General features: G+C 38.3%; 1 protein-coding gene across 1 annotated transcript in view; it reads left to right on the top strand.

The window, feature by feature from the left end:
- The window catches only part of NDC1 (NDC1 transmembrane nucleoporin), a 45,225-nt gene extending 21,579 nt beyond the window's left edge, over positions 1-23,646 (top strand). Inside the window, exons 11-18 of the mRNA XM_024739350.1 lie at positions 724-882; positions 3,273-3,518; positions 3,608-3,723; positions 6,363-6,413; positions 8,185-8,248; positions 9,010-9,110; positions 19,919-20,079; positions 23,333-23,646. Of these exons, the coding sequence (XP_024595118.1) occupies positions 724-882; positions 3,273-3,518; positions 3,608-3,723; positions 6,363-6,413; positions 8,185-8,248; positions 9,010-9,110; positions 19,919-20,079; positions 23,333-23,396 (962 nt within the window). The 3' untranslated portion in view covers positions 23,397-23,646. The remainder of the gene's footprint in view (positions 1-723; positions 883-3,272; positions 3,519-3,607; positions 3,724-6,362; positions 6,414-8,184; positions 8,249-9,009; positions 9,111-19,918; positions 20,080-23,332) is intronic.
- Positions 23,647-24,248: the final 602 nt, after the last annotated feature.

Genomic DNA, 24,248 nt, shown 5'->3' with positions numbered 1-24,248 from the left:
CTAAGTGAAGAGAGAATGATTGTTTAATGCCCAGGATGGAGAAACCAGTTTTCAGTGGACTCCTCTGCTATTCTCAACGCACAGTCGATTTTTGCATGACAGCTCTTGGAGATAAAGGTTTTAGAAAATCAAAAGATAATGAGAATTAAGGGAATTTTTAAGAGTGTGGATCACAGTAGTTAAATAATAAGATAGCAGATACATAAACACTCAGTATAAAGTATGATCACTGTCAAATAGTGTGTCACTTCTATAGATGTAATAGCAAATAAGGGCTCTTTTGCAAATGAAAATGTAAGGAAGCACAGTGGGTGAGCCACAGCAATTTAGAGGTCACTGGGGGCCATGGGGTGCCTCTCATTAGACATGTTCATTGTCTTAAAGTCTTCAGTCTGTTCAGTACTGCTAGTGAAGTAACCTGGGTCTTTTTCACTCAAACTGTGGAACAGTGTTTGGCTTTATTTTAGCAACCAACTTGAGAATGGTTTTTTTTAATGGTAAAATAGCAAATTTTTGCTTGTAGACTTTTAGGAAAATTATTTCATCCAAATATTTATTGAACTGCTGTGTATTAGATGGCATGAGTATAAATGGTAGCTTGACTGAGAAAAGTGGGCCCTGATGCGAATTGTGATATAGCATTTCTTGCTGATCTTTCTCCTCATTTTGAGAGGAGACCATAAGATTATCTACATTTTAAAAGCTGGTATTTGGACCTCCTAGGTGGACATCCCCACAGTTGGACAGCCATTTCAAGAGAGTGTTTGAATCTTTTAAATGATATGACTCAGAAACTTGTACTCTATCAAGAAGCTGCTGCTACAAATGGGAGAGTGATGTCTTCATCCTACCCAGTGGAACCTAAGAAATTGAATTCTCCAGGTAATTCCTAATACTACTAAGAGAGGGGAAAGCACTTACATTTTATTTCCTAAGGAAGGTAACCGTAGTTAATGTAAGGATATGTATATAAGTGTGAAGTATATATTTTTAGGGAAAATTGATCCAATATATGGGATATTGTACTGAATCAAGAAAAAGGCCTGGGTACTATTGTAGATTGAAAAAATTAAGTCCAGTGTGGTGGTGGTGGTGTTAAAAAGGCTAACAAAATGTTAATCATCAAATAGAGGACTTCAGCTTACTCTAGTAGAGAGCCAGGTGAATCTTTACAGGTAATACTGGATGCTGCTGTGATTGCAGTATCGCAGAGATAAAAAGTTCCTGGGCAGTGCCCAGAGAGGAGCAACTGCAATGACTCGGTGATTTGGGGATGGGGGCATCATATTCATTGTTTTAAGATAGCTTGATATAGGGCTTCCCTGGTGGCGCAGTGGTTGAGATTCCGCTTGCCGATGCAGGGGACACGGGTTCGTGCCCCGGTCCGGGAAGATCCCACATGCCGCGGAGCGGCTGGGCCCGTGAGCCATGGCCACTGAGCCTGCGCGTCCGGAGCCTGTGCTCCGCAACGGGAGAGGCCACAACAGGGAGAGAGGCCTGCGTCCCGCAAAAAAAAAAAAAAAAAAAAGATAGCTTGATATAATGTTTGAAAGATGAAAGCTGAGAGGAAAAAGTACAGGTGGAGGAACCTATGCTATTTCACAAAACACCTTAAGTAGACAATACCTAGGAATGTAAGACTGATAAAAAGCCTTAATGTTCCAGTGCCTTTTGGAGCCAGGCATTTAATGAGAATGGGCAGAACTGGCTGGGTGAGGACTGTGGTAAACTTGAGAGCACAGTCTTCATCTGAAATGGGAAGCGGCGGGTTAGCTTCAGTCCATTGTTCCCATATGGAAATTTGGACCCAGTATCTGAACTTCTGGGCTTTTTTTTTCTTTTAAAGAGAAGCCTGAAGAAGTTTTAGGGAAAATCTACCACTTTTAAACATTGGCACCTAATCTTGATATTTTAAAAAAATCACTATATGGGCCAAAGCAAACACATCTCTGTCTTTGACTTCATTACTCTGCTGGGGTCATAGACCAAAAACAGAGATTACAAAAGAAAAGTGATTTAGATAAGTTCATGAATGTCAGATTTTAGAAGATTCTAGAGTGTTTCAGATGTTCTTAGCGTTCAGATTAGCATTTATTTATTCAGCAAGCATTTATTGAATGCCTACCATGTACCAAGCACTGTGCTAGAAGCCAAAGAGTTGAAGATGAAAAAACATTCTTGGAACTGACCTTTTCGTGGGAGGCACACAAATGTAACTGCTAAAAGGAAGTCTGTCAAAAAGGAGTCTGAATGGGTAGGATGATGTTTGATAATGAAAGGAGGAGTTTAAATTTTATCCTTTGGATGTGGCACTGTTAGAGAATTTTGAGTAGCTATAGTTACATCAAATTAGCATGTTAGAAAGATCATTGTAATTCTGAGTTGGGAGAGATCCTGGGCCAGACCAAATATGGATTATTCATTATTTTAAATTGTTGTCATATCCCATTACTCAGTCAAAATTTGCCTCTAATTTTGAGGAATAACTGCAAAACTTAAAAACCCCAATCTTAATTTGTAAATTGATTCTCCAAATGTTTGTTATTGCCATTAACCCTTACAGAGTCATGTCATGAAAATTTGGTACTTTAAATGTTTGATGTCTTATGCCAGTTTTATTAAAAAGATAGAATACTAGTATAATTTATTTGTCTATGTGCCTTGTACTGGAGTGGCAGAAAGATGTTCTTCTATTTTTGTACAAGAGACTCTATAAATTGGTACAGTTATGAGATAAATTTTGAAGAAGCTGTTTACAGATCAGATTTGTAGGCAAATTAGTCTCTGGTGTGACTTCTGTTAACTTGAAAGAACTCTGGGGAAAATGGGATAAGGTTAGCACTCTCTCTGTACATTTTCACACTGTAGATTTGATTCAGCCAAGTAATAGTTACAGTAAGATCATGCAGTAACCCTGGGCATATTCTAATGCAATAAGGTTGTTGCCATTTGAAAAAAAAGTATAAGTTGATAGGTTCACTCAAAGCAGCTTAGAGTTAGAAAAATTGACCTTGAAGATGAAGATACCTGTTTAGAGAAAAAAAATGGGGGCTATACCACCCTGACAGAAAAAGATGTATAAAGCTCCTTGAGTGGTCACCAAGTTGCAGTAGTAACATGGATGTTGAGAATGTAAACCTAAATGGAAACAATCTACTGAGCCTTGGTTAAATGAGTTAAACAAAGAATTGAGATGTGTAAAATTTGAGAACCTCCACAGTGGCCTGCTTTGATCAGGTTGCCTCTTCAGCACTGGATCTGTTCTTTTACAGAAGAAACTACTTTTCAAACCCCCAAATCTAGCCAGATGCCTCGGCCTTCAGTGCCATCATTAATTAAGACATCGTTGTTCTCCTCAAAATTGTCTACACCTGATGTTGCAAGTCCCTTGGCGACCCCATTTGGCTCTAGTGTAGTGAATCGGATGGCTGGGATTTTTGATGTAAACACGTGCTATGCGTCACCTCAAAGTCCTCAGCTTACAAGAAGAGGGCCAAGATTATGGACTTCGGCTTCTGGTGAGGACTATTTATTTTCTAAAATTTGAAATGTCATAGTTGCAGAGAATCAGGCTAAGTTTTCACCTTCTTGGGTTTTTTTTCTGTAGGTCAGCAAATGACTGAATATTCTAATCCTTCTCCATCTACCTCTGTTAGTGCTGAGGGTAAGACAGTGAGACAGCCCAATGTGATTTATTCATGGATTCAGAATAAACGTGAACAGGTAGGATGATACGGGTATGGGATTTATAGTTACATGTAACATTGAGAGAATCAAGGATCTCACTTAAGTAAGCCATTAGGAATAAATGGGACTTTGGGGATGCTTAATGTATTAAGTTGACCCATATAAAATTGCCAGTATTTGACTGGTTTTGAGTTACAGAAATTGCAATTTCATTTGGCTTAACCTAATACAGTGCCTTTGATCTGTGAATTCTTTCATTTAAGAGATATTTATTGAGCTCTTCATCTATATAGGGTGTGGTTTTAGGTATCGGGAAAACAGCAAACAAAAGTCCCTGACCATATGTTTACATTCTAGTGAGGGGAAAGAGGTGAGCAAGCAAGTGTATTATATTTCTTTGAATATAAAAAATACAGTTTATGCTTGAATAACTCGGGTTTGAACTGTGTGTCCACTTATATGTGGATTTTTTTTCAGTAGTAAATCCTACAATACTACTCGATTGCAGTTGGTTGAATCCACTGATGTGGAACTGTGGATACAGAGGACGGACTGTGAGTTATAGGTGGATTTTCAACTGCAAGAGGGTCAGTGTCCCTAACAACCGAGTTTTTCCAAGGGTCAACTGTACTATTGATTGTAAGACTTACTTTACGTACCACTAAGAAAAAAAAGTTGCCAGTTAAACCGTGACATGCTATTGACTATAAGATGCATCCTGATATGTCCTGTGCAAAATATGAAAAATATATGTCTTAAAAGGGAAGAAATTTGATGTCTTACGTGCTATGTAGAAAAATAGAGCAGGTAAAGGAGACCAGTACCTAGGGGAAGAAAGTACTATTTTATATGGCGTGATCAGGGGACATTTCATTGATAGGGTGACTCTTGATCAGAGGCCTGAAGGGAGGGCAGGGAACAGCAAAATGCAAAGGCCCTCAGGTGGGAGTAGGATTGGCTTGTGTGAGGAACGTTGTGGACACTAGTGTGTCCAGAGCAGAGTGAGGGGAGAGTGGTAGGTGGGTGGTGAGGTAAGACAGGTAGCAGGCACCCAGAGCTCATCAGGCCCATTAGCCGTTGTAAAGACTGACATTTTCTCTGAATGTGATGGATAGCCACTGCATGGTTTTACCCACAAGAATGACATGATGTAACTTTACATTTTGAAAAGCGCTGCTATGTTGAGACTAGATCCTCAGAGGGCAGGAGTGGAAGCAGAGGGACAGTAGTAAAGCTGTTAAAGTAATCTAGGGGGAGATGATGGTATCTGTGACCAGAGTGGTTGTGGTGGAGACTAAAATGTGATCAAGGTCTGGATATATTTTGAAGGTAGATGTAATAGGACATGCTTATGGTTTGGTTGTGAAAGAGTCAGTGTTGATTCTAAAGTTTTTGGCCTGAGGATCTGAAATAATGTAGTTGCAGTTTACTGATGATTCTGGAAGAAGAGATTTGATAGAGGTAAGGTAGGGAAATCATGAGTTTGATTTTAGACATGTCAATTTTGAGATACGTACTAGACAACCAAGTGAAAATACTGAATAAGAGACATACATCTGGAGTCTAGGGGAAAGTCCAGGTTAGAAATGAAATTTTGGAAGTCATCAGAATATAAAAGCCATGAGACTCTGTGAAAATTCTTGGGGAATATAGATATAGAAGAAGAGAGATGCAAGAACTGGGACCCTCTAATGACAAGGTCTGGGAGATGAGAAGGAATAGCAAAGGAGCACCGTTGAGGTGAGAAAGAACCAAGAAGTGTTTCAGACAGAAGTGAGTGTCAGAGATGATGCTGATAGATAGCATGAGACTCAAACTAAGAATGAACTGTTGCGCTAGAAATGTGGAGGTCATTGAGTACTTGACAAGAGCTACTGGGTGGAGTAGAGGGGATGAACACCTGGTTGGCGTGGGTTCAGGAGAGACTGGGAGAGGAATTGGAAACCACAAGAAAAGCTAGATCTTTTGAGGAGTTTTGCTATAAGGGGAACAGAGAAATGGAGTAGTAGCTGGGAGGAGTTGAGGGGTCAAAGAAGGGTTTTATTTTTTAGGATGGGAGAAATAATATCATGTTCATTGATAGAATGATCAATTAATAGAGAGGGCAGAACTGAAGGCATTTTACAAAACTTCAGGATCCCATATGGTTCTATATGCCATAAGTACTGCTATGTCATGAATTTACTTTCAAGTCAGTTGGGGTATGTAGCTTTTAGCTTAATATTAAGAAAATTGTTTTCCCTGTAAATATCAACTAGTAGAAAACCACTTCATGTCTTAAGATCTTTTTTTTTTTTTGGTAGGGGAAACATGTTCTTTTTTGGTATTAAGAGGTAACGGGTAAGACAGTTGTAGAGAATTGAGAAAGAATATGGTCTTAGAAAATATCACCAGAACCACTTAGAGTTCCTTTTTTATTATGACAGGGCTTAAGTTTGAGGGCTAGACATGTGTACATGGGAATGCAATTTAGGTTAGATGGCCTATCTTGGTTATCCAGTTTATAGTACACAGGTATTTATTTACGTAGTTTACCTTAAATACTGTTCTTCCTTTGTAAGATGTGAAGTGTTTCATTTAAGTTAGTGTCAGGAAGAACCTGGAAATGTGTAATATTATATTTGAGTAGAATTGCAAAATGTGCATGTGTTAATTCTTCCCTTTTTCCAACTCAGATTAAGAATTTCTTATCAAAACGGGTGCTGATAATGTATTTTTTCAGTAAGGTAAGAATATGTAGTTATAGCATTGGGAATGGGGGGAGAGGAAACAAAATAAGAATGAAGTAGCAGGTAGGATTTGACTTCTAAATATTTAGCTTGATCCTAGCAAGCCAAACAGCTTTGCATCATGCTTCACTAAACCTCCCTTTTAACAGTAGCTGCCCTAGACACACATCTCACCTTAGTGGCTTCCTGAGGCTTGGCTCTTGTTGGCCTTCTCAGTTTCTTGGCTGCAGGCAGCTTTGTGCTGATATGTAGCCCCTTGCTGCAAAATGAGTGAATCCATGGTGATGCTTCATGGCTCATTGTCCTGCTAACATCTTTATGGCCAATTTGGTGTTCAGAAGAGAGATGACTGGGTTAGATTGCAGATGTTAAACTTGGGTTGGATAAAAGTTGTAATTCAGACCACAAACTAAATGACTTTCCAACTTGTCTGTCAGCTGCCCCAGCTGCTGTAGGGGAGTAAATCTCAATGGTAGAAGCTAAAAATTCATTCCTGTTTTCACTGCTACAGCTGTTGTGTGTCAGTTAATCCTTTGATGAGGAAAACCTTGCCCATTTGTAGGGGAAAGAATTTTTGTTTTAATTATTTTAATCTAGCTTCTCTCTTTCTCCAGATATTGTAGTATTAACTAATAGTGCACTCAGTCGATGCCTTCAAGTGAAACTCTGCATTGGCGTACATTCCTCATTTTTATTCTTTGGGAGTCACACTCTGGTGGGGAGAGAGAACTCAGTAACTCTGATAGAATATAGATAACACATAGCAAAGAATCCTTTCAAGTTCTTGAAACTTTTTTCACTGTGGTGGCAGGGAGGATCCACCCAACTAGCAATAAGGCTATCCATTAGAGCCCTGGTTAAACTATCAGACCCCTGAGGAAGGTGTCTCGTCTTCCACCAAGAGGAAGAGGAGTTGTCTGAAGTTTTACTTCAGAGCTTTGTTTCAGAAGGATGGGAAGAAAATTTACCCTTTTGTCTTCTGTATGCCATGCTCTTTTCACTTAAGTTCCCTCATTTAATCTAACAGCATTCCTGTGAGTTGTCTTTTTGTCCTCATTTTACAGATAAGGAAACCTGAGGCTCAGAGGGGTCAAGTAGCTAGCCTAAGGGCACATAGCCAGTAAGTGGCAGAGCAGAGGCTGAACAAGATAAGATCTCCTTTTTCCTTGGAAGTGAACGGCTGCTTTTGATTCTAATTTTGCAAGTGGATCTATTGTATGATAAGGAGTTGTAGACACTGCTACTTAATGTTGGGACGTGTAACATGCTGTTGTACTTAGTAGGCTTCATTGGGTGTATTATGAAATCCACCATTTACACGGGCCAATTATTGCTCCACACCACAATACCTTGCTGTATTAAAGAAGGTTGGGTGGTTTTTCTTTGCAGTGGGATTGAGGGCAGATGATTTAAGATAGGTAATATGTATTTAGGCAATTCTTTTGTTTAAAAAAAAAAGAGCATTCTTAATGCTTCTCTTAAGTGATCTCTATGCTAATCCCCTGAGGTGGGTTGAGTTGAATATATTTATTCAACTCTTATTGTAAATGAGAAACTGAGGCCCATCGAAATTTAGAGACTTGGCAAGGGTCACACAATGAGTTGGTGGCAGAATGCTTTATTGCAGTTAAATCATACTGTGTAAGAATTTCAGGTTTTAATTCTTCAGAGGCAGCTGTGAAATATTTATTGTTATAGTCTACGTAATTGATTAGATGAAATCATCATTTCAGGGGAACTTACTTAAATGTCTTTATTGTATTTGTAGCACCCAGAGGCCTCCATTCAGGCTGTTTTTTCAGATGCCCAAATGCATATTTGGGCTTTAGAAGGTAAGCAATCTCAGTGAACTGCAACTATGATTTATTTATTAGTTAAATATTGAAGTATAATCCGTGAAAGATCAGTTCTGGACTTCGATCTCAATCTTTGAATATTCAGATACATTGTTATTTCTTTGTTTTATATAGATCATTTTTCTTAGATATTTAGGTGTATTTTAATTTAGGCAGAAATTTTCCTTGTGTATAAGTGGATAAACTGAGCCTGGGGTTCTTGCCTCTCTTTCTCTATTTCAAAAAAACTGCAATTAATAGATTGTTTTTTAACCGTCAACTTACGTTGACATAACATGTTTAAGCATATTTAGCTTAGGTTAAATATGAAAATCTAGTTCCTGAAGAACTATTTCTTTTCATCTTACAGATACTGCCTTCTCAATGCTTAAATGATACTTCCTCAGAGGGGCCTTTCCTGACCACCCTATGAAAAGTATCCTCACAGCTGTCACCCTTATCAGGCTTTGTTTTCTTAGCACTTATCACTATCAAACACAATATTATTTTTAAAAATTCTTTTTCCTACTAGAACGTAAGGCAGAGACTGTCATCTTATTCAAGACTATTGCAGTTGAGCACTTTTTCCATGCCTTTTCCAGTCTTTTGCCTATTTTTCTATTGTATTACTCCCTCTTTTTTAATTTAGAAGTCTTTTTATGCATTCAGAATATTAATCCTTTCCCAAATAGACGTATTGCAAGTAGATTTGCCTAATTTTGATTCGCTTTTAACTTTTTTCTTCTTTTCCACTTGAGGTCTGTCTCACTTAGTAGCAGCATCATTTACAGAAGATAGATTTGGAGTTGTCCAGACTACACTACCAGCTATTCTTAATACTTTGTTGACGCTACAAGAGGTAGGCAATGTGTGGGTTGGGTGGAGTAGAGGTCCTGTCCCCTCCCCCTGCCCAGCTTTTTCAGTTTGTTTCTTACAAACATATGTTGAAAGTCAAAATAATGGTACTATTCTCACCCTCAGGCACTTACAATCTAAGAGAAACTAGGAAGATAAACTTTTAATTCATTTATAAGTAATAATTGTATTGTAACAAAGAAAGAAAGTATACTAAACCTGTAGGATATACCTCTGATATTAATCAGATTATTTAGGATATTGGAATTCTGTTCAGTGCTATAAGATTGCATCCTTACATAATTTGTAGCTACTGAAAGTGACTTGAAGTTAAATTACCCTGCAGATAAGAAGTTACCTATTGGCCAGAGGCTTAAGAAGATAGAGCTGGGGCCAGCAGATTCCTGTTTTCAGGCTGGGTGCATAGTTTTAAACTACCAGGTCTTTTTAGTCCTAGACTTAAAGGAAGAAAAATAAAACGTATGCTTCTTGTTTTCCATTAGGCTGCCTTTCCTAACTTCATGTTGGGTGATATGTTTTACACTGCCTTATAATATTAGTTGTATGTCAGATGAGGAATATAAACACCGAGGGCTAGGAGCATTTAGAGGTAGGGGCTTGGGTGTTGTATAGGTTTTCTGGGGGAGTGTTACTGAACTAGGCTTAAAGGATAATAAACTGGTGCATCTTTGGGTCTTGGGAAACAATTTAAGATATGAAGAGAAGACAGGCTTTACTGTTCCTTTCTTCAAATCTCAATTCATTTTACCTCTTAGAAAGTCTTACCCATCAAAACCAGTGATTTTTTTTTTCTTCACTTTGAGTCCTCTTTGTGCCCACTTTCTCATGTATGTTATTTGAGACATGTTTATACACATGGCTAGTTTTATTATTTGGGTTCTTTTCCCAGCTGCCTTTCTCTAAAGAAAGAATTTCCTACTATTTCTCCACGACTTCTAATATTTGGCTTGTCTAACCACACAATAGGGTAACCATGATTTGGGCATATCTTTGGTACATAGCATAGTTTTTTTTTTAATCACTCTTGCTATGTAGTTTAAAATAAAACTACAGTAGAATGTTCCATAGTCTACAGAGTGATTTCTTATCATTATTTATTTTGAACCTCAGATCTATCTTGTGAAGTGAGATGGAGGTGTTTTGGCCCTGTTTTGCACATGAGAGGGGCTCGGTAGTGCAGTGACTTACCTCAGGTCTCACACACAAGTCTTGTTAGTGGCAGAGCTGGGACTTGAATGTGAGCTGATTGCAGGGCATTAGCAGTGTAGTAGACCCCGGGGAAAGCTGCAGATCCACATCCTGTATTCTCTCTGAACTTGTCTATCATCTTCTCCTGGGCTTTTATTTTTACATAACGTTCTCTTTAGAGAGAATGGCTCTACCCTTAGAACCATGGCTTTCAAATTTTTAGACCATGATCTAGTACATTTACATTAGACTCAGAATATAGAGGTGTGTGGGTGTAACAAGAAACAAAAGATTCTTAGAAGAGTGCTTACCTTTTATTATGTGCTCTGCATTCTAATGCTTTCCATTCTATTTCATTAAAAAAAAAATGCTGGTTGAAACGGAATTGATTTCACAAGGATCACACTGCCCTCAAGGTATTCTGCACCAAAGTTACTTTCTTTTCACCTCCCCACCATCAGAATTCCTAATTCTTCATAGTTGGTTATGGGTAGGTATGACAAGGAAAGCAATTTGTTTATTTGGTTATAGTCATTCCTACCTTTGATTGATTGGGAAGATAAGAATTATAGATTTGTCGAAGGGTCAGGCCCTTTTTACTTTGAAACAGAGGAGTTGAATGGAGGATACTGTTGAGGGGCAGCGTAGAAAGAGGCAGAGGCATGTTTTTGAGAGTTGAGAAGAGGTAAATGGAACAAAGAACAGGACCAGTGATTTGATACTTTGCTTCTGAGTATAAAAACCCTTCCTAGTGTGAGGCTTCTGGCATCTGTTCTCCCCTAGGCCACATCACAGTCGGCCTTTTGGTCATGCTCTGCAGGCATCAGATTTTGCAAACTGCCTTGCAGTCTTTTCCACCCCGTATCCTGAGGTTGACTGTAGTGAGTGATTCAGTGTCCACGTGGATATTTGTCCCACACTTTGACCTCCTCGCCGGTCTTTTACATACCCATCAGTGTCAGCCTTTGACCATCATCCAGGCCTCGTCATCCCCTGAATTCTCCACTTCCAAAGCTTAAAATTCCAGGATTCTACCCTCTAAGTCAGAATCCTTAAATGTTTTTGTGCCAGAGGTCCCTTTAACAGTCTGATGAAGCCCATGGACTTTTTCTCAGAATAATGTTCTTAAATACATAAAATAAAGTCCTTAGGATTAGAAAGGAAATCAATTATATTAGAATACAATTCTGAAAGTATTAAATTTGTGATACAGTAATGTGTGCTTTTTAATTAATGCATTAAATAACAAGATCTATCAGTGAGTCTACTAACTCATCACTTTGAAGTAGTGATATGATGAATGGTATTTCAGATAATTGCAATAGTAATGTGATATGAAGATATTGATGATATCTGTGTTGGCAAAGTCACAGGAATTGCTAATGCTATTGTGATTTACTGTTTCATAATTGAAAGAAATGCTAATTTTTAATTAGAGCTTAGTAAAGATAAACATGTAATTTTTATCCCAGAGTTCTTGCACCCTGAATTCTATCCATAGATCTGTGGGCCCATGTAAGAGGCCCCCCAAGCACAGCCTCTTATGCCCTTGCTTCTTCTGTACACTTTGTCTTTGTCAATATTTTCACTTCCTTTGTTTTTTGGCTCCCTCCTAGCTACACATATGTCTTTCCCTATCCAGCTTAGACCTTATAGTCTGTCACTTCAACCATTTTGTTACCAATTTTTTTTTTAACATCTTTATTAGAGTATAATTGCTTTACAATGGTGTGTCAGTTTCTGCTTTATAATAAAGTGAATCAGCTATACATATACATATGTCCCCATATCTCTTCCCTCTTGCATCTCCCTCCACCCCACCCTCCCTATCCCACCCCTCTAGGGGGTCACAAAGCACCGAGCTGACCTCCCTGTGCTATGCAGCTGCTTCCCACTAGCTATCTATTTTACGTTTGGTAGTGTATATATGTCCATGCCACTCTCTCACTTTGTCCCAGCTTACCCTTCCCCTCCCCATAACCTCAAATCCATTCTCTAGTAGGTCTGTGTCGTCTTTATTCCCATCTTGCCCCTAGGTTCTTCATGACCTTTTTTTTTAGATTCCATAAATATGTGTTAGCATACGGTATTTGTTTTTCTCCTTCTGACTTACTTCACTCTGTATGACAGTCTCTAGGTCCATCCACCTCACTACAAATAACTCAGTTTCATTCCTTTATATGGCTGAGTAATATTCCATTGTATGTATATGCCACATCTTCTTTATCCATTCATCTGTTGATGGACACTTAGGTTGCCTCCATGTCCTGGCTATTGTAAATAGAGCTGCAGTGAACATTTTGGTACATGACTCTTTTTGAATTATGGTTTTCTCAGGGTATATGCCCTGTAGTGGAATTGCTGGGTCGTATGGTAGTTCTATTTTTAGTTTTTTAAGGAACCTCCATACTGTTCTCCATAGTGGCTGTATCAGTTTACATTCCCACCAACAGTGCAAGAGGGTTCCCTTTTCTACACACCCTCTCCAGCATTTGTTTGTAGATTTTTTATGATGGCCATTCTGACCGGGGTGAGATGATACCTCATTGTAGTTTTGATTTGCATTTCTCTAATGATTAATGATGTTAAGCATTCTTTCACGTGTTTGTTAGCAATCTGTATATCTTCTTTGGAGGAACGTCTATTTAGGTCTTCTGCCCATTTTTGGCTTGGTTTGTTTGTTTTTTGATATTGAGCTGCATGAGTTGCTTGTATGTTTTGGGGATTAATCCTTTGTCAGTTGCTTCATTTGCAAATATTTTCTCCCATTCTGAGGGTTGTCTTTTCGTCTTGTTTATGGTTTCCTTTGCTGTGCAAAAGCTTCCAAGTTTCATTAGGTCCTTGTTACCTGTTCTTCAACTCCATGTTGCCATGTCCTTCAGTTGCACCCATGTGGCAAAACTCTAAGGGATCAATCCCATATCAACCACCCACCCTTTCTCTTGCCCATCCCTCCTGCTTCAGCCTCACTTCAGCCCTTGGCATTTCTGACCTGAATTATTACTATGGCCTTTTGCTCCTCTTATTAACAGGGATCCTTCATTCTGACTTTAGTCACTATCCTGTTCTTCCTATAAGCCCTCTACTCTAATAACCACGATGGACTATTCCGTTTTCCCCCCAAATATATTTTATTTTCTTAACCAGACTCTAACTCTGTATATGATGCTTCTTCTTTCCTTCTTTGCCTAGAACACATTTTTCTTTTCTCTGGCTCTGCCCTGTAATCCCCATTTCATCACTTTATTATACTGCATTTTAATTGTCTGTTTACTTACTTTTTTTTTTTTTCTGGTACGTGGGCCTCTCCCGTTGTGGAGCACAGGCTCCAGACGCGCAGGCTCAGCAGCCATGGCTCACGGGCCCAGCCGCTCCGCGACATGTGGGATCTTCCCGGACTGGGGCACGAACCCGTGTCCCCTGCAGCGGCAGATGGACTCTCAACCACTGCGCCACCAGGGAAGCCCCTAGAGTGGTTTTTTAATCAAAACAAATTTTTCTTAAATTGTGTTAAAATACACATAACGTAACATTTACCATCTTAACTATCTTTTAGTGTACATTTCTGTGTCGTTAAGAACAGTCACATTGTTGTTTAACCATCAACCATCATCTAGCTCCAGAACTTTTTCATCTTTAAAAGTACTTTTTAAAGTTTTCAGAAAGCCTTCAAGTCTTTGAAAAGTCATTGTCACCTTGATGGTGGGATATCAGCTCTGTCTATTATATTTTTTGCCTTATCATCTGAAGGTCAAATTTTGATATACTTGGAATATTGAAGTTGACCTTTATGCTATTCACATATCCATTCATCCAATAAATGTCAATTATCAAATGGTTTACCATGTGTTATGATATAGAATGAGAAAAGGCATACATGGTACCTGCCCTCCAGGAGCTTACAGACTATAAAATAGAAAATCATACAAATAAGTAACTACAATTGTAATAAGTGCCACAGTATACAAAAATGCAGGATGATCAGAGAACATAAAACAGGCGAGTCTAAGCTAGTCTTGTGAATAGGAGATTGAAAGGAAGTGTGAAGTCATTAAAGGCCTCCCTGAGGAAGTGATAACAGAAGTTAGAAGGAAGAATGGGGAAAAGGAAAGGAATGTTCTTGAGGGCCAGAACTATGGGTTTGAAGGCCCAGAGACCCTTGACCAATATTCTTCTACAAGTCACAGTCCATTCTTTGTTTCTCTAGAATCCTATGCTACTTTACCCAATATCTGTGTAGTACTCCAAAAGAAATGCTCTTTCTTTAATTTTTGTAACAATCCCATAAAGTTAGAATAAGGCTTACTTTGCATGACTGAGGCTCTCTCAAAAAGACTGTATCTGTTGGTATGACTTAATCAAGATCATGCCAATAAATGGTCGAGTAAATTTGAAAACCAGGCTTTTAGACCTGAAGTCCTTTGCTTCCCGCCATATCAAATTACCTCTGTGAGGGCTTGGCAGGAGCATGCATTTCTTAACCTCCTTTTATTTATTTATTTATTTATTTACTTACTTACTTACTTACTTATGGCTGCATCGGGTCTTCATTGCAGCATGCGGGCTCTTCTTTGTGGTGCGCAGGCTTCTCTCTAGTTGTGGAGCGCGGGCTCAGTAGTTGTGGCACACAGGCTTAGTCGCCCCGCGGCATGTAGAATCTTAGTTCCCCAACCAGGGATCGAATCCGTGTCCCCTGTATTGGAAGGCGGATTCCTTTTTTGTTTTGAATTTTATTTTATTTTTATTATACAGCAGGTTCTTATTAGTTATCTATTTTATACATATTAGTGTATATATGTCAATCCCAATCTCCCAATTCATCCCACCAACACCACCCCCCAACCCCTGCTTTCCCCCCTTTGTGTCCATACGTTTGTTCTCTACATCTCTGTCTCTATTTCTGCCTTGCAAACTGGTTCACCTGTACCATTTTATAGATTCCACATATATGCATTAATATGCGATATTTGTTTTTCTCTTTCTGACTTACTTCACTCTGTATGACAGTTTCTAGGTCCATCCACGTCTCTAAAAATGACCTAGTTTCGTTCCTTTTTATGGCTGAGTCGTATTCCATTGTATATATGTTCCACATGGAAGGAGGATTCTTAACCACTGGACCACCAGGGAAGTCCCAGTGCTTCTTGGATTTCAGTATTTAGGAGAAGACAATTAGAGTGAGAAAAGACAATAATTTTAAGCTCTGGCTACATACTGTTTCCTCAAATCCCTGAACCTGAAGCCTTCTTGTCCTTTGCTACAAAAGGAGATTAGAGAGAATTAGAGATGTGTTAAGGACACATTACCTCCAAACTAAGACTTTCTTCCCCAGTGTAACTTTTATACCATTAGGGGCTGCTGGACCCAATTTAATTTTTGTATTTATTTGTGAGCTATTCTAGTTATTTGTAAGGATTGATATTCTATGACTTTTATTCTTTCTTAGAGGTCTTTCAAAGAACAAAGAGAAAACAGTCAAACAGAATTCACTCTTTTACAATTATCCTTTGGACCCTTTTAAAATCCAAGATGTATTATGAAATCCTAGTGATTTTACATTTCCAGTGTCTTGAAACAACTTGCTATTTGATCATCCCAGGAATTATTTCATCATTACTCATCAGTTATTCCAATTGTGGTAAAAAAGACCAATAAGAAAACAGAAGAATGATGAAATCATATAGTATTGTATCATCTTTGAAGAAAAGGTATATAGTCTGAACACACATCTTTACAGTTTTTTTTTTAAGCTATCATTGAATGCAGTTGCTAGTTCAGATTTTTAAAATTTACCACCGATGATGGTTAAAGGAAGAAAATTGCCAATATGTTAAATAATTATTTAGATAAATCAGAAGATGAATGTGGAGAGACAGCACTCTAGAAATTTACATGGTTCTTAAGTAGTTACATGCTGAAGGTATACAAAGGTGTATTCAAAAGTGATGGGAGGGGGCTTCCCTGGTGGCGCAGTGGTTAAGAATCTGCTTGCCAACGCAGGAGACACGGGTTCGAGTGCTGGTCTGGGAAGATCCCACATGCTGCAGAGCAACTAAGCCCATGTGCCGTAACTACTGAGCCTGCGCTCTAGAACCCACGAGTCGGAACTGCTGAAGCCCGTGTGCCTAGAGCCCATGCTCCACAACAAGAGAAGCCACCGCAATGAGAAGCTGCACCGCAACAAAGAGTAGCCCCCACTCGCAGCAGCTAAAGAAAGCCCATGGGCAGCAATGAAGACCCAACGCAGCCAGAAATCAATCAATTAATTAATTAATAAGTTAATTAATTAATAAACAAAAAAGTGGAAGGAAATAGGTGATACTGAAATGAAAAAAGTCATGTACAATAAAATATTTTTATATTTGATTGATCATTTCAGTTCATCTTTATAAACCTAAGAATGAAAATGTTTTGCACAATTAGGGTACAAAGAAAATGGCTGAAGTCTTCAACAATATTATGAGCTGTCAAAAGTTTTTTAAAATATTGTATTTTGATGTGCAGATACAAGAAAAAGAATCAGAAGTAATGATAAACTAGAACCTGTTGGAGATATATCTTCCGTTTGAAATGAGTATTGCAAGATGGCTATGTTCCCGGTTTATTCATGATAGCTGATAAGCAGCTAGTTGCATTCAAAAGACTGCCTATTTCAGACGTATATATCTTCAAAACCTGGAAAATATGTTTATAATCTTATTTAAACGTCTATAAAGTTATTTTACATTATCCTGTCATTCTTATTTCTGTAAATTTTTTGTAAAAAAACTAAACTATAAAAAAGGTCCACTGGAAAAAGAAAAAAGGGGAGCTTCCCTGGTGGCACAGTGGTTAAGAATCAGCCTGCCAATGCAGGGGACACGGGTTTGAGCCCTGTTCCGGGAAGATCCCACATGCCGCGGAGCAACTAAGCCCATGCGCTACAACTACTGAGCCTGCGCCCTAGAGCCCGCGAGCCACAACTACTGAGCCCACTTGCTACAACTACTGAAGCCCTGTGCCTAGAGCTCATGCTCCACGACAAGAGAAGCCACAGTAATGAGAAGCCCGCACACCGCAACAAAAAGTAGCCCCCGCTCGCTGCAACTAGAGAAAGCCCGCGTGCAGCAACAAAGGCTTAACGCAGCCAAAAATAAATAAATAAAAATAGATTTTTGAAAAAAGGGTCCACTGGATCCAGGTGTAAATGATGATGATAATTTTGCTGGTATACTGAATGTTAATTAGAAGGTTTACGAGAAAATTGAAAAGGAAGTAACTTTTCCATTATGATTCAGTGTTATTTAATGTTGCTTAAATATGTCATTGAATACCATCTCCCATACTGCCTAAAATTATCTCAAGTTTGTCCCAGTCTTGGGAATCCCTCTTATAAGTTACTGTTGAGAGAATAAATGTTTAAACTTGCAGTTATCATGGCAGACTGAACACACGCATCAGGTCTTGTTCCTTCCCCCTAAACTCTGCTAAACTACAGTAAAAGGACTTTTAAAAAGACATAAATCCAGGGGCTTCCCTGGTGGCACAGTGGTTAAGAATCTGCCTGCCAGTGCAGGAGACATGAGTTCAAGCCCTGATCTGGGAAGATCCCACATGCCATGGAGCAACTCAGCCCATGCACCGCAGCTACTGAGCTTGTGCTCTAGAACCCACAAGCCATAACTACTGAGCCCACGTGCCACAAGTACTGAAGCTCACACGCCTAGAGCCCGTGCTCCGCAACAAGAGAAGCCACCTCAATGAGAAGCCCTCACGTTGCAACAAAGAGTAGCTCCCGCTCGCTACAACTGGAGAGAGCCTGCGCACAGCAACAAAGACCCAGTGCAGCCAAAAATAAATAACTAAATTTATTTAAAAAAAAAAAACAAATGTAAATCCATAAGTAGGAGAGGAGACAACAGCAACAAAGTCTTCAAAGCTGGACAGCAGATGGTTGAGATAACTCACTTAGCAGATTCCAGAGGCAAATCTGAAGTTGGTAGTGGGGCAAGCACCAAGACCCTCTGGAACCAAGGGTGAAGGGACAGGTACCAGAACAGGGAGGTTTGGGTGAGAGCTGTTTGAAAACCAGTTAGATCCCTAAACTTTCCTAGGTGGTGCTTCTCCCTCATTCCAGCAGAAGTCGAGGTTCATCCTCAGAGAGAGTAGAGCACTGGGTCTCTGGACTGGGAGAGTTCACAGTTGTGGGTACTCTACTAAAAAGCGTAGAGGTGTGCTCCATAGCTCTGTTCACCACTTGGCTTCCCTGAGCACTGGGGACCAAGCCCCCCAGACAGGGTACTGGAAGACTTTTCTTTGGGAACTCTGATCAAACCAAGAAGAAAGATCTAAAGTTACTGAGTTGAGCACTTATCCCCAAAAAAGTCCACGCAGATCACCTATTGTGAAGCTGTCAGTAATCTCCAGTTGTGTACTCAAAGCTGTGGTCAATAATCTCCAGTACTCAGAGCTTTCGGTCAGCTCTTTAGGAGGTCCCACTCTCAGTCATGAGCCAAGGATCACTAGATTTTGAAGAAAGTATCCAATACAGAAGATAGAGACCAGAAGAAGCAAAGAGAAGAAAAGTAGCTTGGAAGAAACTATAAAACAAACAAAAAACCAAAAACATAACAAAAATCACCAAAATCCTCAGAAATAAAAGCGGTATTGCAGCCTTGAAACAAAAATAGTATGCTGAAGTAAAAAGGATCACTCAAATGACATAAAGAGCTCTTTTTAAAATTTTTATTTATTTTTTACACAGCAGATTCTTATTAGTTACCTATTTAATACATAATAGTGTATATATGTCAGTCCCAATCCCCCAGTTCATCCCACCTCCACCCCCACCCCTGCTTTCCCCTCGTAAGAGCTCTTGAAATTAAAAACATGATGGCAGAAATCCTTTTAACTATAGTTTTAAGTACTTTTTTGGTGCTTACATCTGTAACTATAAATAATAGACTTATATTATTACTTCTTGTCACTTTAGACATTATCTTTCCTGTAGTAGATTGACGTGCTTATACTTCTCAGTCTTCTCCCTTCTCTTAATATAGTTTATAGCATTTAAAAATTATAATATTTACCTTTGGCTTTTAAAAGTTATACTTAAATCTCATACTATCAAGTGTAAATAAAATCAGTTTCACTGGTGAGTTCTCTTCCCACCTATTTTTGCTCATAGGTACTTTATCAGCTAGAATTGAAAAGGAAGATAAACTAGTATAGTAAATAACCTTACCCTTGTAAAGTATAAAGTTTGGTCTTCTTTTGGGCTGAGATTTATAATAAAGATGCTCTTACCCGTCTGTCATACATTATAAGCAGAGTAGGATATCTGTGTTTCACTTCCCAGTTTTGCATTTTCAAGGATGTTGAAGTATAACTGCTTTTTAGAGGACAGATGTGGACTTTTCCCTGGTAACTGCTGAAGTGGCTGAACCTCTACTCCCTGTTTTTCAAATTGTTTTGACTGTGATCCAAAATAAATATTATATGTCTGTGTGTGTGTGTGTGTGTATCTGTATCTATCTATCTGAAATGGAATCTCTTTAATCTTTTGGACTAAATTGGCTTTCTTGATAGTCTGAACTAACATGTTTTCTTTCTTTCTTGATGTAGGCAGTTGATAAGTACTTCAAGCTTCCTCATGCTTCCAGTAAACCACCTCGGATTTCAGGAAGCCTAGTGGACACTTCTTATAAAACATTAAGATTTGCCTTTAGAGCATCACTAAAAACTGCCATCTATAGAATAACCACTACATTTGGTGAACATCTGAAGTAAGTTTACCTGTTTTTGTTCCACGATAATTCACTCTCAGGAGTTCACCTGAGAAACAGGTATGAGAATTATAAAGGCTCATAAGTTGAAAGTATTCTTTTGGGACCTTCATGATTCCTACTGGGAACTAACAGCTTGGATTTAGATTTAATATTTACATTTTAAAATTTGGCCTATCATATAAGCTTTGGGGCCTTCTTTCAAATGGGTAAAAAAGAGGATAGAAAGTTATAAAAGCAGCAAATGTAATTATATATTGTTTTTTTTCTAATTACTAAAATATCCTTAAGGGAGAAAAAAGGCAAAATGATATTTTCTTCTCCAGAAAAGCATATTAAATATGCTTTGGTCAGCAAACTAAGACTTGGGGTGAGGAGAGTATTCCATAAATGAGTCCTTGGTGCTTTGTGAATCGTGCTGGAAAAGCAATGGTAGATCATACCACCTTCAGAAAGAAACCAGGAACCAGAAAGAAAACCACAAATGCCAAACCTGTGTATATTTAGTTTCATTGATGTTTACTGCTTTCTTTTCATGAAATAATCTACCTAGGCAGTGTAAGGGATACTAAGTTTATTAACTAAATTATTTCTGTCATAATTATAAATAAACTTCAAAAGATATAAGAGATTGCTCTGTTTTTTTCTGTATGCAATCAATAAATAGTTTAGAACTTCCTCAGACCACTTGCTTTTAGAAGCAGTAGTGTATTTCCTTTTACTTCCATGAGGCACATACATAAAGCATATGACATACATGTCAACACATACATAAGGTAGCAGCAGCAGCAAGTTTTCTTGGAACACTTTGGTTCTATGTGGGAATACAGAAGAGTTGTAGATAAGCCGCTCTCCTTAAGAGGTTTATTCATTTGTTTAAAAACAAACCAAAAAAAAATCTATTTATTGAGTGCTTCTAGATCTGCACTCTCCAATATGATAGCCATGTATTGCTATTTAAATTTTTTTTGTGTGTGTGGTACGCGGGCCTCTCACTGTTGTGGCCTCTCCCGTTGTGGAGCACAGGCTCCGGACGTGCAGGCTCAGCGGCCATGGCTCACGGGCCCAGCCGCTCCGCGGCATGTAGGATCTTCCCAGACTGGGGCATGAACCCTTGTCCCCTGCATCGGCAGGCGGACTCTCAACCACTGCGCCCCCAGGGAAGCCCCCTTGCTATTTAAATTTAAATTAATTAAAGTTAAATAAAATTGAAAATCCAGTTTGTCACTTATATTGGCCACATTTCAGGTCCTCAATAACTGCACATAGCTAGTGGCTACCGTATTGGACAGCTTAGGTATAAAACATTTCCATCATTGCAGAAAGTTCTGTTGCACAGTGCTGTTCTAGACAATACACTCGCATTTTCATTTACTCTTCTCAAAGAGCCTTTGGGGTGTAGAGATTATCGTATTGTATAGATATGGAAACTGAGACTTGGAGGGTTTAAGAACTTGCCTAATAGTGTAGTCTAGTCAGTGTTAGAACATGAACCTGAAATCAGGTCTTTCTTGCTCTTAAAATTCCACCTTCTTACCCTATACAATACTAGACTCCCTTTAAGATGTAAACTTAGATAAGAAAGGGAGATAGATGACTGTTAAAAAAATTATGAGAATGAAACTCTACCTTAGTTTCTTTCCTTTGAGAAGAGCCATATTTTATACATGTACCAAAATTGATGAGGTCAGTAGAGACTATTTTGTACAAATATAGGACAGAATGGTATAGTAGAAGTTAGATTTGGAATTAAAACATTTGGATATATGCCTGGTTACATTATTGACTATCTGTAGTTGTGGGCAAGTTACCTATTGATTTAAGTAACTGGCCTGAGATTATGCAGCTAGTAAGTTGCAGAACCAGCATTTAGACTCAAATCTTTCTGACCCTAGAATTCTATCTACAAACCTCTGGAAACCATTCTGATACTGTTTACCCTCCCATGAAAAGGGTATGTTATCCATTCCAGTTTGTTTCATTTGCTGTTAAGAGAGATAAAATGGTATCCTACATATGTAAAGCCCACACTACATTATATATTGTTGTGACAATAACTGTTACTACTGTATCATACCTGGTTTATTCATTCCCCAAAACTTCACCTCTGAGAACCAGGTATAAATGAAGTAAACGTTTGAGGTGTGAAAATTAACACAGATCAGTTACGCATTGGAGAAATTCATTTAATACCTATTTACTCTTAATTTAGGCAAATTCGATTTGCTAGTTTTCCAGCCTATAACATATTAAAATATGAGAGGAAGACTGCTGTTAGAGTCAAGAATACTAACAACAGTAAGAGATTGTACAGTGCCTGCTAGCAGAGGGGAGTCATGAGAAAAGCTGTAGACCTGGTGTTTGAAAAAGTTCGGAGCCATTTAGTGAGAGATGACAACCTCACTGGCACCTAGAGGGAGTCCGAACAGTAAAATACACTTGAGATGGTGCAGTTAGTCAGAGAGATGTAAATGTATAAGGTGCTTTAGCGTGATTTGTAGCAAAATTATTATAATAAGACTTGACACTTTTAAAAGTGGCGACCTTCAGTTACCTGGAATTTTATCATTCAGTAATGGTGTATTACTATCAACAACTAGAAAACCAGAATCTTTCAGTATATTCAGTTTCTGCCCAAAAGTTTAAAAGGAAGTTTTATACTAGTTTCAATATATATATTTGCCCCGCTTTTGTCCAGGTAATGTATTTTTGTGGCGGCAAGGGTGGGGAGAGAACTCAGTTTCCCCCTCTAAGACATAACTTACGTTCAAAGGGAAAAGTAAATCTAAACCACCAAGCTATTACCTTTGAAAACGATTAGTGGAGTCTATTGTGTTTTAACCAAACATTTTAGTTTAAAGGATTTTATATTAAAGGCAATTCAAATACTCCACAACTCAAAGATAATGTTGGAATCTGGTTTAAATAAAATAATAAAATCCAGAAAATCTACTGCAAGGCCTGGAACTGCACAGCAGGTTCCACAGCAGAGCAGGTTAAAATTGATGCCTTCACTTGTCAGTCTTAATTTGCTTTGGTCTTTTAGAAGGTAGAGCATGCTGTTACTGAATGCAAGCCCTCCTCCTCATTAGATTAAGGAGGGTTTTCATCCAGCTTTTTCAGAAGTACTAAATATGTGAAGATTTCTATTCGTTTTTAATTGTTTTGAAAAATATTGACTCTGTGCTCTGTGGTTCACTTAATATGCTTAATGTAAAATAAAGCTTATGCTTTGAATTTATGTTTCATTTAGTGCTGTGCAAGCATCTGCAGAACATCAGAAAAGACTTCAACAGTTCTTGGAGTTCAAAGAATAGTTAAGTAATATAAACTGTGTTCATTACACTGCTGATACAACTACAGATGGGACAGTAAATGTTCAGCATTCTTGGATCAGAAGAAAATGGACTAATTAGATGCTTCCTTTGTCGTGGTGGTTGCTTTGAAAACTATACTTTAATGGGAGAAATCATGGAGAGAAATTCTCAACAGAATAACCGAAAACTGCCTTTTCTGTACCGATTACTTTTTTTGTGTGTGGCATAATAAAATCTTTATTCAATTTTACAGAAGCATCTATGGCAGTAGAAATGTTTGTAGCTTATATAGCTTAATAATAGTAACTAGAAAATTTTTAGAGTTTACTTTTGAGAGGAGTAGAGTCAGCTCAGAAGGTACTGATAAAATAGGTTGACTTGATCTAGTCTTCCTTCCTAATCATCCTGAGAGTTTAGTTCTCTGTAAATTCAAAATACATAAACTTTTTTGGAGTAGTTTCTGTTTGCTAAAGGATAAAAAGGGTAACAGTGGAGAAAATTTCACAGAAAATATTGTCTGAAGGACATATTTTGTTAATCTGTTAGGTTGTGTTTTTGTTTTCAGAGACAAATTAAATTTGCATGATTGTCCAAAAAAAGTCTCAATTTACAGATGCTAACTCTATATAAAGGAATGTGGAAAAATTCAGTTCTTAAGTTACAAGATTAAACATTCACATTTGGTTTTCGAAAGACAATTGACCAACATCTATGAATTTATTTTGTATCATGCTAGTAAACAATAAGCATATGGGTATTTTCTCAACTAGTTTTGCTTTCTTTTTCTGGAACAAAACATTAAGTGATTGCCGAGTTTTTCAAGTGAGAGAAAAAGTTTTGCACGGAGCACCA

Source organism: Neophocaena asiaeorientalis, unplaced genomic scaffold, assembly GCF_003031525.2.
Source record: "Neophocaena asiaeorientalis asiaeorientalis breed wild unplaced genomic scaffold, Neophocaena_asiaeorientalis_V1.1 scaffold138, whole genome shotgun sequence".
NCBI lineage: Eukaryota > Metazoa > Chordata > Mammalia > Artiodactyla > Phocoenidae > Neophocaena > Neophocaena asiaeorientalis.
This window is presented reverse-complemented; position numbering and strand designations above follow the sequence as displayed.